Source organism: Apostichopus japonicus, chromosome 8 (assembly GCF_037975245.1).
Source record: "Apostichopus japonicus isolate 1M-3 chromosome 8, ASM3797524v1, whole genome shotgun sequence".
NCBI classification, from domain to species: Eukaryota; Metazoa; Echinodermata; class Holothuroidea; order Aspidochirotida; family Stichopodidae; genus Apostichopus; species Apostichopus japonicus.
In genome coordinates, this window is record NC_092568.1 from 30186597 (window position 1) to 30204062 (window position 17466).

The window sequence follows — 17466 nt, forward strand, 5'->3', positions numbered from 1 at the left end:
CCAAGGGAGGGGCGAAGCCTGTAGGCAAATTATCTAAGCGTAGCGCCACCATAGGTTGGCGCGAAGCGTACACAAATTTTGGCCGAAAATGCCTCCCAGATCGCTGGAAATGGCACTACCCAGGACCATTTGTTAGCGCGAAGCGTACAAGCAAATTTTGGCCGAAAATGTCTCCCAGATCGCTGGAAATGACACTTCCCAGGCCTTGTAAGTTGCATCTAAGCACTTGCTATTTTGAAATTACTTAGCGATATCATTTAAAAAAATGCTGAATGGGGGGTGGGGCGGTCGCACCATCCCAAAATGCGTCATGTTCCCCGACGACACGGTCGAGTTCGAGACCAGCCACAGTTGATTTCATAGCACAATTCTACACACGCGTTACGATAGACCATATATAGTATATATATAGATCATTAGTGAGAGAGGAAAATGGAAACGTCAAAAAAATTGAGTTGTCGGTGTAAGGGGTAGGGTGAGGCACACTTTTACGAAATCATTGATCCGTCACTGGCTACCCTTCAGCGCTGTAATGATGTCACTGTTCCTCTTTCTCTTCCCGGTGTCTTCGCGTTTTACTTTAACTCCCTCCTTTTCTCCTTCTTCTCTCTTTCTTCTTTTTCTTTTCCCTTCCTTCCTCTCCTCCTCCTCTTTTTCCCCTCTTTTTTCCTTTTTTCTTCTCTTTTTTTTTTCTCTCCTCTTTTTCTTACCCGGGGGGCGCGCGCCCCCAACGCCCCCCCCCCTGGATACGCACCTGGTAGTTAACACGACAAACGGTACGCAAAAGCCATGCATCAAAGCGTTCGTTAGGTTCGAACGAACAGTAGTGAATGACGTAGAAGTGTGACGTAGAATATGATCTAATCGCGGGAAAGCAGGCGGTACGTTAAATCCGCCGGCTGCTTCATCGTATTCGTAACAATCCGGTACAGTTTAATACCACGAATATATGCTCCAAGAAAGATTGTTAACGAATCACAGAAAATTCATCTACGTGATCAACTGGCGAAAATTGAACTCTCCATGGAAGGAACACTAGTAAGATGAACAGATCTGATTTGATTCTTTTCTAGCATTGCCTAACTCTAAGCTAGTAAATAAATGGGTTTCAATTGAGGCCTAACAGGCGTAAGCCTAGTCAAATTTAGCACGCCGTACAAACTCAATCTAGACCTAGCCCAGGCCAAACTTAGCAAAGGGTACACCAACGTCGTTACATGATAGGTCGGCTAGGTTTAAAACAATTAAGTGATCATGTGCTTGCGAATTAAAATCAAGACCTGCTGTATACTGTAACAAAATAAGCCTGTTACAACCCTGCTTTCTTTTCAGTTATAGCTGTCAGTGTCAGTAGAAGGCATCCTGGATCCCCTGAATCCCATATATACATTTTGAAATTGGTGACAGAGGATATTTTCACAACCAAGTTCCCATGTTCTTTTAAATTTACACCATTTGTTTTTACACCACAAACCATTCAATAAACATTTATTTAGGTTCTTTTCCCTTGTAGGCATTGACAACTAATTACCCAGTATTGTCTGAACCAGCAGAGCTCTTTCATTTTAAAAATGATGTTTGTCACATCCTGCACATTGTAAGTGCTTCTTGCAATATTACTAAGATCAAGTATATTGTACACATATCGTCAAAATCATACAAAAAATACTCATGTACTGTACATCATTGAAACTACAGTGAATTTTGTATTCAAGTTAAAGAAAAAGGCCTGGTCAGTTCATGGCTCTTGCTGTATAGGCTATAGGATCAAGGGGTGCATAATAGGAATTTTACTTATATATTCATTACAAGGTTAGTTCCATAAAGTTTTATAGCATTTCAAATTCACTTGTTTCATATCAGTTTACATATTCCTTAATAGAAAAAACCGAGACGTTTAACAAAGGTTGAACTGGTTGGACGTCGAGTTGTAAGCACCCCAAGAAGGAGGAGACGCAGACCCAGGCCTTTCCATAAAGTCTTTGGGACAGGGCATTTGAAAGCTGTTAGCTCTGAACCAGCTACCTCATCCCACCAAGACGACCTGCCTCGTCCCAGATACAGCCAGACTGGAAGGTACAGGGCTAAGAGGAAGTCCACGGAGAGTGCATGGGCCAGGGGCAGGGAAAGCATCCTAGATGCAATATTCAGGAACTATGAGATGCCAAATGGAGTCACCTGTACCTCTCGCGAATGCAGCAATCCTGTCACCTACAGATGCTTAGACTGTGGTCACAACACATACCTGTGCACAGAACATTGTATTGAGACTCATCAGCAAAAGCTTCATGTGCCTGAAATGTGGAAGGTGTGTATTCCAACATATATATGCTTCATTGTTGTTTAAAGAATAAGCAAGGTTAGAGAAACTTTTTGTCTTGCCTGATGTGATGTTAACACCATTGTTTTCATTTTTCATGGCATTTTGTACTATTTTCATGTTGTGGTTTCTTTCTATATTTTACGACCACGAAGTTAAGAATTGTTAAAGCAATATTCTAGTGGTTGGGTATAAACCACATCTTAATCGCATGCTTATTCTTAAAAATATGTACTTGTAGACTATTGTGAAGTATTGTCAATGCATCGGGTGGAGTGAGTTATGTTATTCGGGCATTTAACATCTGCCACAAACAATTCACTGATCAATGACCATATCTAGATATATATATATATACATATATATATTTATTGTAGAAGATATTGAGATGACAGTCTCACCTATCAATGTGGAACATGTTTTTGAAAAGTGCAATTTTTTTGTGCATGGCAAATGTTTCTCCGAACTTCCACAAGAATGTTGTTCGTTGGTCAAACCCATCCATCCAACTGAAGTTCGGGCATAACTTTAAAATCAACAGTCTCAGAAATAAAATGTTAAGTAATTTTGTTTGTGTCATTGCAGGATGGTTGTTTCCACAGCACCTTCATTGAGCAGGATGTATGGAAAAGCCATCAGTGCAGCAGTGGAAATTTTAGGAATGTGTCAGTAGTTGATTCCAAAGGTAGTTCTCCTCCATAACAGTGTATTAATTTTAATGAGATGAGTGAGCTCTACAAAGCAAAACATACTATTTTTGTTTGTCGTGATGACACAATTTATCCATATCAGATCATATCAAATTTGTACAGTTTTCTGTTCAAATATTTGGAAGAAATTTAGAAACAATTATATGGGAAAACTTTAATACATTATTTTCTACCCTCACAGGGAGGCAACATACAGTTCCTGTGCTGTTTTGTTCATGTGAGAGCAATGCTGTCACACTAGTTCGACTCCACCTTTGGCCAGCTAGTCCAGTACGACCGATTGTGGCATTTTCCTGGGATTTGATGAAGTGGTTTTACTTTATGTTTGTGGAGTGCCACGTTCCTGTAAGAAACCTGTGTCAAGCGGTTTCATGGCTATCTCCTCGTGGGTTGCAAAAACAGGTTTGAAGTTACAAAGCAGTCCATCCTTTTCTAATTGCTTTATTCTAAGTTTTGAAGTATGATTTCTTACCCTCAATCTGTTCTCTGTAATGTAGGTTTGCTGATGCTGTGTTCTTCATATGCCTCTCTTATATTTCATTTTATATAGAAGTTCATTCCAGTTTAATGGTTTGTGTTCCAATTTTGCTCACCAATTTCATAAATCTTTGATACGTTCATTATTTCCTCCTATTTGTTGATGTTGGTAATGTTTTTTTTAATTTTCAGGTGAAAGGCCTGTATACCATTATGGCCATGGACACTTTCTCTGAATTCCGGTTCATACAAGAACAAGTGGACAAGTTTTTAACACCTCGTAGTTCATGTCCTGCTTGTCCAATGGTGAGCAATCTGTAAGATGAATCTGTTTTTGCATGCATGGTGAAAGATGCTAAAGTGTGCTAGGTATATATCATTACTATTACCATAACAGTTTTCTGAATGAATTTTCACAGAAGTTGGCACAGTTTAGTTAGTATGATTCACATGGGTAAACAAGCAGTCAATGTCCTCTTACTCCAATAAACTGTAACAGGTGATTTTATTTGCTTCCTTAATATGTCAAGCCTTCCACCAGGAGGTTTTATTAATGAATGAGTGCAGTCAGTGATTTGGTCACTTACTGTCTTGATTTTTACAGGTCAAAGGTAAATTGATTTTCAGCCTAGATGGTATATTTGGGCTGAAAAGATGGAAAAAGTCCGGGACAAGTGCCAATCCTCCACGCCATGGGACTGAGTTTTTCCTTAACCAAGTTGATGTTGACAACTTTGTGGAAAATCATGGAGTGAAGACTGGCAATATAAGTCTCATGTATGTACTAATTTTACCTGCCATTTAATGGGTTTCATGTACGGAGGAATGTGTCACTGCGAGGGGCTGTAACTGCATCAATTAAAGTCATCACCTTACGAATATTTAAATTCCTCATTTGGTCAATTAGTATTTTTCTTCATTCATGGAAGCGAGATAACTTCATCTAAATTGTGATAATTGGAAGTTTTTATATGTTCCTGAGGAAACTATGCTTTATTTATTCAAGCAAATCCATCCAGGGGTTGCAACCACCTCCTATGATAGGAGTGGCAAATTCTGTAATGAATCTGTGGCCTGGTTGGTGTCATATAGGCAAAGGGCCCAATTTGTCGAGGGTCCAGATCTCTACTGTGCCCATAAAATCTGTCATCGTCATTTAAAAATGTTTAGCTCTTTTCCCCATGATAGTGCGGTGAAAACCCAAAGAAGGTGGTTGTCTACCTTCTCACCACAGATGTGCCCCTAGATGACTGAGTTCATTTGTGTGTATAGAATTAAAAACTAAATATTAAATGCAAATCCTTTCTTCGCAGGACTGCAGTTCATTTCAGGCAGGGGACCTTCTCCGCTCTAAGGTCAAGACTGCCCTTGTGGACGAGACAGGAGTTTTTGGAGCTGTCTGCAGGCATGAGGTCCCTCTGAAATTTTTCAGCTTAAAGTCTGGCGAGAAGTAAGCATCAAATTGGCCTTGGTTTCATGTACTTTGGCTTTTCTACTTTTTATATTTGGCTATCCATATATATTCTTAGATTAAGTAAATTTCTTGAAAGAGTGCCAACTTCATAGTACAGTATATATTTGACATCACCAAACAACGGGTAAACAAATAGCAGGATAGATTATAAAATCTACTAAGCATACTGCAACAATACATCTGCTCAGTATATTGTATTGCCCTAAGAAATATTTACTTCCAGACCAGAAAGCAACAAAGTTTAATTATTTTCATTTTCCAGACTAGGAAATGCTGTGTTTCTCTTGAAGCATATCCTGAGCATGGTGGAGAAGGAGGTCAAACTCTTTGTCCTCTATGATATCGCCTGCAAGCTAGAGTCTCATCTCAAGGTATACCTTCCATCATTTCAATTTTACAAATGATTAAAACCAACCTGAACCGGCAAGTGCATTAAAGAAAGCCTACATTTGGTGTCACTACTGTACTTCTGGATGTTTTCCACCTTGGTGGTACATTTCTTTACACAAATTCTGGAAGATTGGGAAGCATGCAATAGTGTCATTTCTTTTTTCTTTTCTTTTTTCAAAATCTAGATTGTCGATAACTCTGTTGCTGCAGATGACGAGCCAATACTGCCGAGAGTGACATTAGCAGTCCCAGCATTCCATGTTTACGGTCACAAACCATCTTGCCAGGTAAAATTACTTCATGAAATTATAAATAATACTTACATGTGGAGCATCGTTAACATGCATTCATATGGGATGTTGAAACTGCAATCTTGACTACTGAGAATAAACTTCTTACATTATTACAGATGAAATACAGTCCAAGAAGAGTGAGTGGATTTGCCCTTAGTGATGGGGAGCAGGTAGAAAGGCTCTGGTCTTTCCTGAGAAGGTTTGCCTCCATTACTAAGGAAATGACCCCTTCAAACAGAGTTGATGCTCTGACTGATGCTCTCATACACTACAGACGCAGAATCATCCGCAACCTTCGTAAGTGCTGCATATCTTACGTATATCATTTTGGTAATATTTCCAGTTCTGTACCAATTAGATAGCATTGCTGGTCTGGTATCATTTACACAACAAAGATAAATTACACATATAAGTAAATAGGTATGGTACACTTACCAAACTGATCACAACTATATATCTAAATAATATTTGCTAAGGGCAGGTGTATACAGGGGGTGGGGTTTCAGTTGAACCACCCCAGAGAGCCCAATGAGCCCTCTTTTTTTGCCAATAATCACAAACAAAGTCCCACACACACAAGCTAATTGTATAAAAAATTAAAAACGTGCACCAAATGCATATTTATGTTAAAACTCACTCTTCCATATTATGTCCAGGAACTTTTTTTGATATTTTCTTTTGATCACTTCCACAAGGCAGTACTAAGATTCACTTTGAAAACATTCTCCCATACCCACCTTCCTAAAAATATCCCATATATGCCATGGGTTAAATGAATGATGTTTTTCTTTGTTATATTAAACTATTAGCTGACCTTCTTGTACACCGTTACAATAGAGCTGTCACTTCTTTAGAGGCGTCTGAGCAGGAGTTGAAGGATGCCACAAAATCCTGCCAGAAAGGTATGTCTTTTACATTTCTTCTTTAATTCATTCTCTATAAGTCTCTTTGGGGTTATTAGTGCAAAATACAATAATTCCATAGCACTATCAATGTAAGTTAAGCAGTACTGTTTCACAGATCTATTTCTATACTGTCATATACCATCCTTCTATCATACTTGCATTCTCTTACCTCTTAGGGCAAAATGCCATCTCAGTCGAAGAGATACAACAATGGTCTTTGCAACAAGAATCTGAAAGACTTCCTCCAAGCTCCGGTAAGTCATGCATGGTTGTATGTGCATTTCATTATTGACACTACATCATTGGACCATAACAATGCCCCCCCCCCCCAACAACCAAAAATAACAAGGTAAGTATTGATATGGTAAAAGTGTATGTGTGTCTCACCCGATGAATGATTAAAGCCTATTAGTAACCTTCCCTTTATTTCCTTACACATACAGCTTCAGGTGTAGATCTTTCAACTGAGGAGCAGTACGTTCTGAAGCTGAAGGCTTTCTATGAAATGAGGTAAGAGAGACTCTACACTTGGCTTCAGATAAACAAAACTCTCAAATCTGATTTAAGTTTTATGCTAATCTGTAAGAAACCCCCTCCCCAACACCCACACACATGAAAAATTTACAATACATCACAATTGTAACTAACAATTGCACTTTTTATCTCCAATCTTCATACATCTGTTTTGACAGTAAATCATTGTAGACATAATCAATTGAAGTATTCAATATTTTGGTTTTTAATGTACCAGTTCGCAACTGCTCAAACAGGTCCAAATAATAATAATTAACAACATTTTGCATCATATACCAACTAATCAGCTGAAATGAAAATTTTGCAACAATACAGATGATCTATGAATAAAAGAAGATCAGAAAAGTGTTTCAGCACTGAAAACTCCTTTTTTTTTGTATTCACAGCAAAGAGATGGAGAACAGTGCATCACAGGATGGGATGTTGTTCCAGACACAGCTGCTCTTTCGAAGAATTAAACGGTGTGTGGATGTTTCATCAATGCTACAATTTATTTCAGCCAAATTTTCTTATATTTATGTTAGTGTTGGTATATTTCATTACAAAACCAGTGATACTTTAATTGTAGTCTGTATTACCCCAAATTATAGCACACTATAATTGCTTACAGTTTTCAAAAGTACTTTCCTGGAGGTCTTTATCTCCAAATTATTCTCAGAGACTCAGACATTCTAAACAAACACACAAGATGGCATTGTACATGAATATGTCATAACAAAACTTTTTAATTCTATTTGTTTTAGACTTGACGAGGAACTGCAAGTTTTTGAAGGGCAAAGGGGCCAACGATGGGGAGAAGGGTCACTTGAGTTCCTGAAAGCCCTTCAAACAATAGAAGATAGGAGCAGGAAAAGTGCTCTTTCCAAACTTCATACCATGTCAGTGGATAGGTGGTTCCTCATACAACTGAAGAAACGTTATGCAGGTAAAATGCTTATTAAAGCTTTGGTCAATATCTGATGAAATTTTATATCAGTATATAACTATGACAAAATTCAGAAGCATAAAACCAGATAAATTGACAGTGACTTGCTTCAAACCAAACCTTATTATAAGGATCAAGTTTGATTTGCACGTGCAAAATATCTTAAACAAAAGACCTGCATGACTTGAACTTGGGGCCCTGAATACTGTAATGAATACTCACTTAAAATGGTTGCATGGAATTGAGATTCTATCCAAACAATACTAACTTGATAGTGAGTCACATACAATAGCATAGTTCAAACAGCATTTTAGCCAAACCTACATTTCATATATGTCTGACAAAAAATAAATGAATTACGTTATTCCATCAATTTTTGGTTCCTTTTTCCTGGTTTGTTTTTTATATCAGTATCTCTGGCAACCTCACTGTTCCATAGAAAAACCAAATTTGTCAATGAATACACAAAAAAGAAAGGAACTGTCAAAAGTGCAACTAATGAAAAACACAATGTACATTTGTTTTGTTTGTTAATGGTTGCTTCATTTTCTTACTTTCCATTTGCTTCTACAGATGGGCAAGCAATTGCACAAAGGCTCTGCAAACAGATCTCAAGTGTTGGGACAAAACTGAAAAGGGAGGTAGAGAAGTTCAATGCTGACATGGTTCACTTGGTGACCTCATCAAGCCATTTTCCTTCTGAGGTCACATTTCAGCAGGTGTGTGATGTGACATCATCTCTGTGGAACTGCCTGGGTGTTGATGCTGTTCAACAGTGTCATGTTCCCAGGCATGTTCGTAATCAGTTGGTTGACATTGTACACAAAGTCAACCACAGCAAAGATGAACTGAACCTGCTGAAGGAAGAAATGCTCCGTATGGTTACATTCTTCCAAGAAGAGCTTAGGCAAGTTCATGACAGGCTGAAGTAATTTGCGATTGGCACCGGTCAGCATTGTCTTCTGAAGCAGAAGTGCTCCATAACTTATACAAGCTTGGAGTACTGTCGAAAAAGTTTTGGTAGCATTATTGACTTGCCTCCATTGGACACCACTTTCAGTCCACTCAGCGAAGTGTATAGAATTAGGCAAGCCCAAATTATTGAAGAGCCGTTATTTGTTGACTTCGCTGTCAATGGTGTAGGAGGAATGGAAGAGGATATTAATATTTCAGATATAGAGGAAGGACAGGAAGGTGAGGGGGGAGGGGGACAGTAATGGTGTAGGGGAGGGGTTGGAAGGGGTTTTAGTAGAAGATATGACAGAACGAGTCCTAGTAGATGCTTTGGTTGACCTGTTAGGTGAAGTTCCATCTTCAGATGAGGAGTAGGGGCCTACTGGGTTAGGGTTACTTGTTTTTCTTTAACATGTTAATTTTTTTTTTTTGACAAAAGAACATATTCCTTAAATGAAATTTCATTTTAATTCAGAATCATTTCAATGTCAACTGTGCTACAACTCATGAACAAGCAAATTGAACATTTTGAAGGACATCTGTCATGACTCATCAAAGACCACTGACCACTTACTGTTATAACAATCATATATCTTGTTGTAACAACCACAACTAGTTTTAACAAGATGATATTGAAATGGCATTTCCATCTATATGGATATGTGGACTTTTATTGTCTTTAGTATTAGTGTAATACCATCAGCATATCCATTTAAGATAACAGAGATTATGATGATAACTTTAAAGATTCAGCTTTTTTTTAATGATATGTATCCGGGATTTTTCAATGAGATGGATGGGGAACTGGATGGTCAGTTAAGGTAACAATTATTTATCATGTGTTCACTTAATTTGACAAAATAATATATATATATATATATATATATATATATATATATATATATATATATATATATATATATATATATAAACACATATATATATATATATATATATATAAACACATATATATATATATAAACACATATATATATATATAAACACATATATATATATATATATATAAACACACACATATATATATATATATATATATATATATATATATATATATATATTCATATTGTTTTAGTTTGTATTTCTCCAACACCGTAAAACAAGGTGTATGAAGGGCAAATTCATTGCAGCTGAATTGTAAGGACATACATATTTGGAAATCAGTTTTGCCACAGGTTTGACATTGCTTTCTTAATAGAAAACTACCATATATTGTTACTGCAATCAAGCTAAACCTATATATCAAACTTAACGGAAGCGGAGCCACAAGAACCTTTTACCGATTATATGTCAAACCGAAAGTTATGTCTGCTTAGGAGAAGTGCAATTGTGTTTGAAATTAACATGTTAGTTAACATACCTTAAGTTCCATTTTGTGCTTATTAAAAATAATGCTACCATTATTTTTGTTTAAGATAAATCGCCCAGGAAAGAACCTAGGCACGAAAACCAAACTACCAAACAACTGATCCGCTATCAGCCCAGTCCCCTTGCATCGGGACTTTGACTGTGTGATCATTGCCAGGTGTGCATCACCATTCCCCTCTAAAGGGAACATATACTACACATGATCTTAGCCGAGGGTGGCCGAGAAGCGATTTTATCATTATCTACCATTATCTTAGGCACTTATTTAAGAGAGTGATAAAACTTAAAGAATTCTACAGTCAATGAGGAATGGAAGGGCATCAAGTCTTACTCCCTGTGGTGTCATATTACATGTTGAATAAAAGTAATACAATAAAGGATGACCTTGCTTTCAACACACGTATAAAGATGGTTTTCTGCTGTATTGAGTTGTTGTCTCATCTCCTCTTCTTCTTTATCTTTTTTTTTTTTTTTTTGGGGGGGGGGGGGTTGTATCACTTGAATGCAGACTGATTTTTAATGCACAAATGTGTTTATAGTGGTATATCACATTTTTGGTCGGGGAAGGAAAGCTTTCATAGTGCTTCTTACATGTTTTCGTGTGAGCTTACATATTTCAATTCAATGCTATTTAAAAAAAATGCACGATTGGCTGAATGGAAAGAAATAGCCTGTGTGCAAAGTGACCACTGCATTGAACAGTGTGGTAAGGTGCTGATTGTGCCCAAGTCATGACAGCAATTTGAAGGTGGGGGAAGTGGTAAAATCACCTTCCACAATCCAATAGGTTCAGGTGGGGTCTCAACTACCACCCCAACTCCAAGTTTTGTTTTGGCAGACTTAACAACAAAACTGAACATTTCATTGCCCTTATTTTAATTGCCAGATTCTCTGATCCCACGAAGTCGCATGTAAGGTATTAATCACATCTCATTTTTTTTCCGAGGAAGGGGCCTTCCCCCATCATAGACATCGCATGTTCAGTTACCTTAGGATGTAAGGGTGGGCCACTCACACGAATGAGAACGAGACCCCCCCCCCTTTTCCCCCTCTATACCATGCTCCCACCACGTCTCGGCACTATCCGGGTGCCCACCACTTCATACACACACACAATTCTGGTATCATAATTTTGTAACCAAAAGTATATCAAGAAAGAAATTTTTCAGAAGGCAGATCGAAACCATATATTTACTAGATACGCGTACTATTGAGGCCAACAAGTTATATTGGAGTGAAAATCCAGTGATAACCATTTTACGCGTAATCACCCAAAGTAATAGTCCGGCGAAGGTAAATTATTGTCACAGGTAATCTTCGCAACACTAACAATTAAGCGAAAAGAACATCCCTTGCTTCTCCAGGTGGGTATATGCAGATTTGCAGATACCAAACATGTCAACCGCAAACCAATTATAAGAATTACCACTCACAAAGAAATGTTATGGTCTTCTGTTTTATGGTCAAGTTGTGTTTGTTTGAACTCACTATTGTTTTCGGAGCCCCCCACCCCCTCCTCCTCCCACGTACGTGTTCACCAGGCTGAGAGCTGGATTCATTTGAGACAATGCTATGTGGATGTTCAAAATTTTAATCCTAGCCAGCATCCGCGAACAATTCGGAAAGATCTGATGTGGTAGGCTTCTGTATCTCACTAAATCGCCAAGGGAGGGGGGGGGGAGGGGGGTTCGTGGTGTCGGGGTATGGAACTCCATACTCTATTATAAACTCAGGTTGAAGGGTAGCGGTTGGAATATGTGGGGTAACAATTTACCCGATAACACACGACTGTGGGCGGTCCACAAGCAAAGAAAGAGTTTATGTTGCTTAATTGTTTCCGTTTCATGCATATATACACACGGCAAATGTTCAACGTTGATCTTATCCCGCTGTGAAAACGACCATCTGGGGCATCAACTTCACTGGATGTTAAAAGATGTCTATAGTGTATACATATTTATGTGAAATCAATTAACATTAATAAAACGTTGTAATCAAGGCACACTTCAATGGCGAATCGTATCATTGAGATGAACTGCTCGTCTGCTCGATACACAGAAACTTTGACTAATCCATCTAACGACCAACGTTGAACTAATATAGCTAAGGTTAAATGATCTTCGGTAAATACAAAGTCCTTAATGACATTATTTAGGCTATGCATATTTGAGGCAAAGACGCCAATGGTAAAAGCATATAGTGATGTTGCCGTTTAAAACATTTGGAATCGCTCAATGGTTCTGTTGACAATATCCGTCACTTCGTATCCGCGGATCGCCCATGCCAACCTAGTATAGGCCTACATCATATCTGTAATCGTGTCTCAAAGGAATAGGCAGCCATAAATATGTGTAGATGCAAAATATTCATTAACTGCTAAAAATGTGAAGCTCTTCCATCATCTTCATTTTTCATTACATACTACGCGAGTGTCCTTAGTACTTGGTTTTACTTCAATTTACGACTTTTATATGATTAACCGCAGAATTTGTCATGACATGGCAATAAACCAATTAAAATGTCTTCTAAAACTGTACTTGCATGAAAGTAAATGCAGTTTAGGTAATAATCAGATCCTACAGTTTATTATATTAGTTTCATATTGGAGAATCATAACACAGAATCATTTTCATGGTTAACAACGTTTTAGGATTTGTTCACATAGAAAAATGCTTGCTTTGGGCATCCATACTATAAGTGAACAGTGATTGCGCCACTTCAGTGTGCAGACATTTCATTGGGTATCATAGCGAGCGTCCAGAGATATTGTGGCTACGGTGGAGAAAAATGGTCATCGTATAGAACATCTGGAAATGATTGAACTTCCGTTAGTCGCTTGAATATACAGCCGACTTCCAGCAGTTATTGCGACGTAAATTTCTATAACAAAGAGATGTAACAAGCATCATTGGTGTATTTGTCTTACATTCTTCTGGGCCGATCCATTATATGTGCTTTGTACAGTGGTGTAGGAAGGTACTTTTGAGTGGGGGGGGGGGCTGAAGACTGATGGGAGGGGTCCAAGGATAGGGGGTGTCCCCCTCCCCTTTGGATTTTCTTTTGCATTTCCAGGTGGCCTCAGATGCAATTTGGTGCAATATAGCACACTTCAACACCCACTCCATTTTGTAAATAATTTTGCATTTTCACCTGGCCTTAGATGCAATTTGGTGCTCCAAATGAGATTTTTTTCTCATTTGGAAATGAAAAAGGAGTTTCCTGACCTGCGAAGCGGGGGGGGGGGGCGGCGGAATGATACTTCACCATATATTTCACTGGGGGATGGGGCCCCCGGCCCCCCGGTTCCTACGTCCTTAGCTTTGTATGAGCCAGGGTGTGTGGGCCAACATATTTCCTTACATATTTTGGTGTTTAGTCTTGATAATTCGCCTACACGTTTCATAATTAGGCATATCACATAGTGAACATATTTCTATGGTGGGAATTAGAAGCAAAAAACACCCAGTGGTATCGCTTTGGTAATCTTTTAATGTGGGGCAATTATTGGGATGAGTCTTTAAGCTTAGGTAGGCCTATGTGATGAGCGTCCAATAGGTCAGAGGTGTAAGGGGGAGTGTCCCTTCCCGTTTGAGAATATTTTTTAAATAAGTGTGGGTATTTACATGCAGTATCTTGCAATAACAAGTTTTCAATGCACAAACTTCATTTGCCGGAGAGGGTGCATTCAGTTTAAGGGAACAGCCCCGAACCCCCTCCTTCTTGATGCTAGTGAAAAATGTACGTATCGGGAATCCGTTTGTCATCTTTTGGTGGCAACTTCACAAATGCCCTGCCACATTATTTTTACACAACTAGCTGCTTTGCATTACAACTGATGTGGGAGGGGAGGGGTTGGCATGAAAACGAATAAGTAACAGTTTGTGTACTGCAGTGCCAAAACAAACATCAGTGGAACATTCAATCCATGTAGAAATTCCTCTTCATTTTCAATATTTGAATTGGGGACTGGGCTGGAGAACGTGGCTAATGGTAACGATTTAGTAAGGATTTAAATGTCATAAGTTGATGTATAATATAAAACACCTGTTCTCATTAGCTAAATAGTGAGGTACTCAAAGGGCCAGGTCGATAACGCGGAAACGCGGAAACCGCGGAAATCGATAAACCGGGTTCGGTAATAGAGATACCGGGTTCGATATCAACGGTTTCCGCGGTTTCCGCGTTATCGAAAAAGGTCGAAAACGCGGAAACCGCGGAAACGAGAGGAATTTGTCAAGGGAGGGTGACAAAGTCTTTTTTTTTGGGCGCATTTCAGCCTATATTCGCCAAAAAGGGGTGCGGGTTTAAAGCTATTTCAGTAAATGTAGGTCGAAAACGCGGAAATCGTACTTTTACAATGGACGAGTTAGATTATTTGTCAAGGGAGGATAAAGACGTTTTTTGAGCGCATTTCAGCCAATATGCGCCAGGAGGGGGGGGGGGGAAAGGGCTAAGGTTTTTTTTTTATACTAAATGCAGGTCGCAAACGCGGAAATGTTTTTGTACACAATGAATGGCGAAACTAGAGGATTTGTCAAGGCGGAGGGTGAAGAGTTTTCGGCGCATTTCAGTCAATATGCGCCAGGAAGGTGATGGAGTTGTAGGCTTTTCCCCTAAATGCAGGTCGAAAACACGGAAATGTTTTTAACAAAGGCGGAACTAGAGGAGTTAGGGTTAGGGAGGGAAATGAAGTGTTTTTGGCCGGCGCATTTCAGCCAATATGCGCCAGCAAAGGTGTGGGGATGTGGTTTGAGGCTTTTACACTAAATACAGGTCGAAAACGCGGAAATGTTTTTAACAAAGGCGGAACTAGGGGAGTTTGTCAAGGGAGGGTGAAAAAGTGTTTTGGCGCATTTCAGCTGTAATGCGCCAAGAAGGGGTGGGGTAAAATAATTTATTTTACTAAAAGCCGGTCGAAAACGCGGAATTGTTTTTTACAATGGCGAAACAAGAGAAACTAGGCACGGTGAAGATGTTTTCTGAGCGTATTTCAGCCAATATGCGCCACGAGGGGGTGCGGGAGGGGTGTAGCCTTTTTTAATACTAAATGCAGGTCGAAAACGCGGAAATGTTTTTAACAAAGGGTGAACTAGGGGAGTTCGCTAAGGGAGGGAAATGAAGTGTTTTGGCCGGCGCATGTCAGCCAATATGCGCCAGCAAAGGTCTGGGGAGGTGGGTTGAGGCTGTTACACTAAATACAAGTCGAAAACGCGGAAATGTTTTTTTTAACAATGGTGAAAATAGAGGATTTTGTGGTGGTTATTCCAGACATTAATCAAAGAAAATGTGACGTAGGCTATTAATATCAGAGCTTAAGTATTTCGCCATGGCATAAGTCTCAGCATACCGGTTCTTAAGCTAATAATTGAGTAGAGCTTGATATAAGTACTTCATACCCGACGAATCTAAGTGTTTTCTACATAACGATATCTCAAATAACAAACTTAAAAGAAAGAGAGTAAACACAAACGGAGGTACAATGGAAATTTTCTGATACAAACACGTATAGAACTAAAACATTAAGCTTTTTCAAGGTTCCGTTACACTCATTAAAGAAGTAATGATTTAGTGGTAATTTAAATCGGTTAAGCACTCTTTGGACTGGGCAAGACGCATTATGGTACTCTTCTACAATGTCATTAGAGTTCATGTTACCCAATGGTTTGGTGATCCAAGGCGTACTGCATGGATTAGGGCCCAGAGCGTGTTCGTGGTCCCGTTACACTCATTAAAGAAGTAATGATTTAGTGGTCATTTTAATTGGTCAAGCACTCTTTGGACCGGGCAAGACGCATTACGGTACCCTTCTACAATGTCTGTAGAGTTCATATGACTCATTGGTTGGGTGGTCCAAGGCGTGCTGGTCTTGATTAGGAGCCAAATGTTTTTCATTCGTTGTCCCGTTACACTAATTTAATAAGTGATTATTTAGTTGTCATTTTAATTGGTCAAGCACTCTTTGGACCGGGCAAGACGCATTATGATATCCTTCTTCATTGTCTTAAGAATTCATATGACCCATTGGTTAGGTGGTCCAAGGCGTGCTAGTCTTGATTAGGGCCTAAAGTGATTTTTCGTCAGGTCCCGTTTCCGTTACATTAATTTAAGAACCGATGATGTAGTGGTCATTTTAGTTGGTCAAGAACTCTTTGGACCGGGCAAGATGCACTATGGTACCCATTTACATTGTCATTAGAGTTCAAATGACCCAGATAAACCTCTTTTCCACGACCAAATGTTGAACATCTTGTAAGAATGCATTCGTCTTGTCATAAGTGTTACGTCGGTACCATTGTCGAATAAGTAACTGAATAGGTAGCAGTTACTCATTCGCGAACGTCGAACGAGGAATTAGTATCTAACTTCACACCGGTATTCCAATACTGGGGAAGATGGCAGGGTTGCCAGTTTTATTGTAACGCAATCGGTCTTACTTCTAATAGTTCGCAACTTCAAGTTCATACACTTCCTCCGAATCGTCCCCCAAAACATAGGTTTTATGTTTTCTTTTCATAAACGATCAAAAGCTCCTTTGCCGTCCCCTAGCTGTGAAAATTCTCTAGTTCCGCCATTGTACATACGCACCTTTATATATACCGACGGGGTGGCCCCAGAGGGGGAGGGAGAAGCGGGGTAACAGTCCCCTTCCCCTCGTCGGGGAGGTCTAGCCCCCTGGTAGGGGAAATTATGATTTCGTCAGGGAGCAATGAAGAAAAAAATATATTATTGTGTATTTCTTATCATCATAATGATCATTCTATGATAAAGATAAATGTAGGAAAATCAGTCCCCGACAGGTGTCAGCCGCACCGACATATGGGCTTCAAACTTCTCTCATATACCAAAAAAGACACCACAAATTACCGCGCGCTTCGGCAATATTAGATTTATATATACATAGATATGTATCTGTATGTGTAAATATATCTATATATATATATATATATATATATATATATGTATGTGTAAGTATATACACATATATATATATATATATATATGTATGTGTAAGTATATACACATATATATATATATATATGTATGTGTAAGTATATACACACACATATATATATATATATATATATGTATGTGTAAGTA

General features: G+C 38.8%; 2 protein-coding genes and 1 long non-coding RNA gene across 5 annotated transcripts in view; 2 read left to right on the plus strand and 1 right to left on the minus strand.

Moving 5' to 3' along the window:
• The window catches only part of LOC139971520 (cornifelin homolog A-like), a 91306-nt gene that overhangs the window by 41974 nt on the left and 31866 nt on the right, over positions 1-17466 (minus strand). The gene's annotated exons all lie outside the window — the stretch shown is intronic.
• On the plus strand, positions 763-9401 carry LOC139971514 (uncharacterized). 3 transcript variants are annotated; one of them, XR_011794400.1, is made up of 10 exons: positions 763-1038; positions 1883-2308; positions 2906-3005; positions 3212-3432; positions 3700-3813; positions 4112-4284; positions 4821-4957; positions 5244-5352; positions 5557-5658; positions 6474-6566. XR_011794400.1 is itself a non-coding variant. In XM_071978067.1 (10 exons), the coding sequence occupies exons 2-10, from the start codon at positions 5284-5286 to the stop codon at positions 8958-8960; spliced, it is 1206 nt and encodes a 401-aa protein (XP_071834168.1). In that variant the 5' UTR covers positions 4827-4957; positions 5244-5283; the 3' UTR covers positions 8961-9401. The 3 variants fall into 3 exon arrangements, 1 of the variants encoding a protein (XP_071834168.1); XM_071978067.1 differs by lacking the exons at positions 763-1038; positions 1883-2308; positions 2906-3005; ... (1 more) ...; positions 3700-3813; positions 4112-4284 and adding exons at positions 5781-5961; positions 6746-6823; positions 7013-7079; ... (1 more) ...; positions 7847-8028; positions 8602-9401 and having other exon boundaries at positions 4827-4957; XR_011794401.1 differs by lacking the exon at positions 5557-5658.
• On the plus strand, positions 14825-15299 carry LOC139971027 (uncharacterized). Its single transcript, XR_011794283.1, has 2 exons — positions 14825-14991; positions 15142-15299. It is a non-coding gene; the product is annotated as an uncharacterized lncRNA (long non-coding RNA).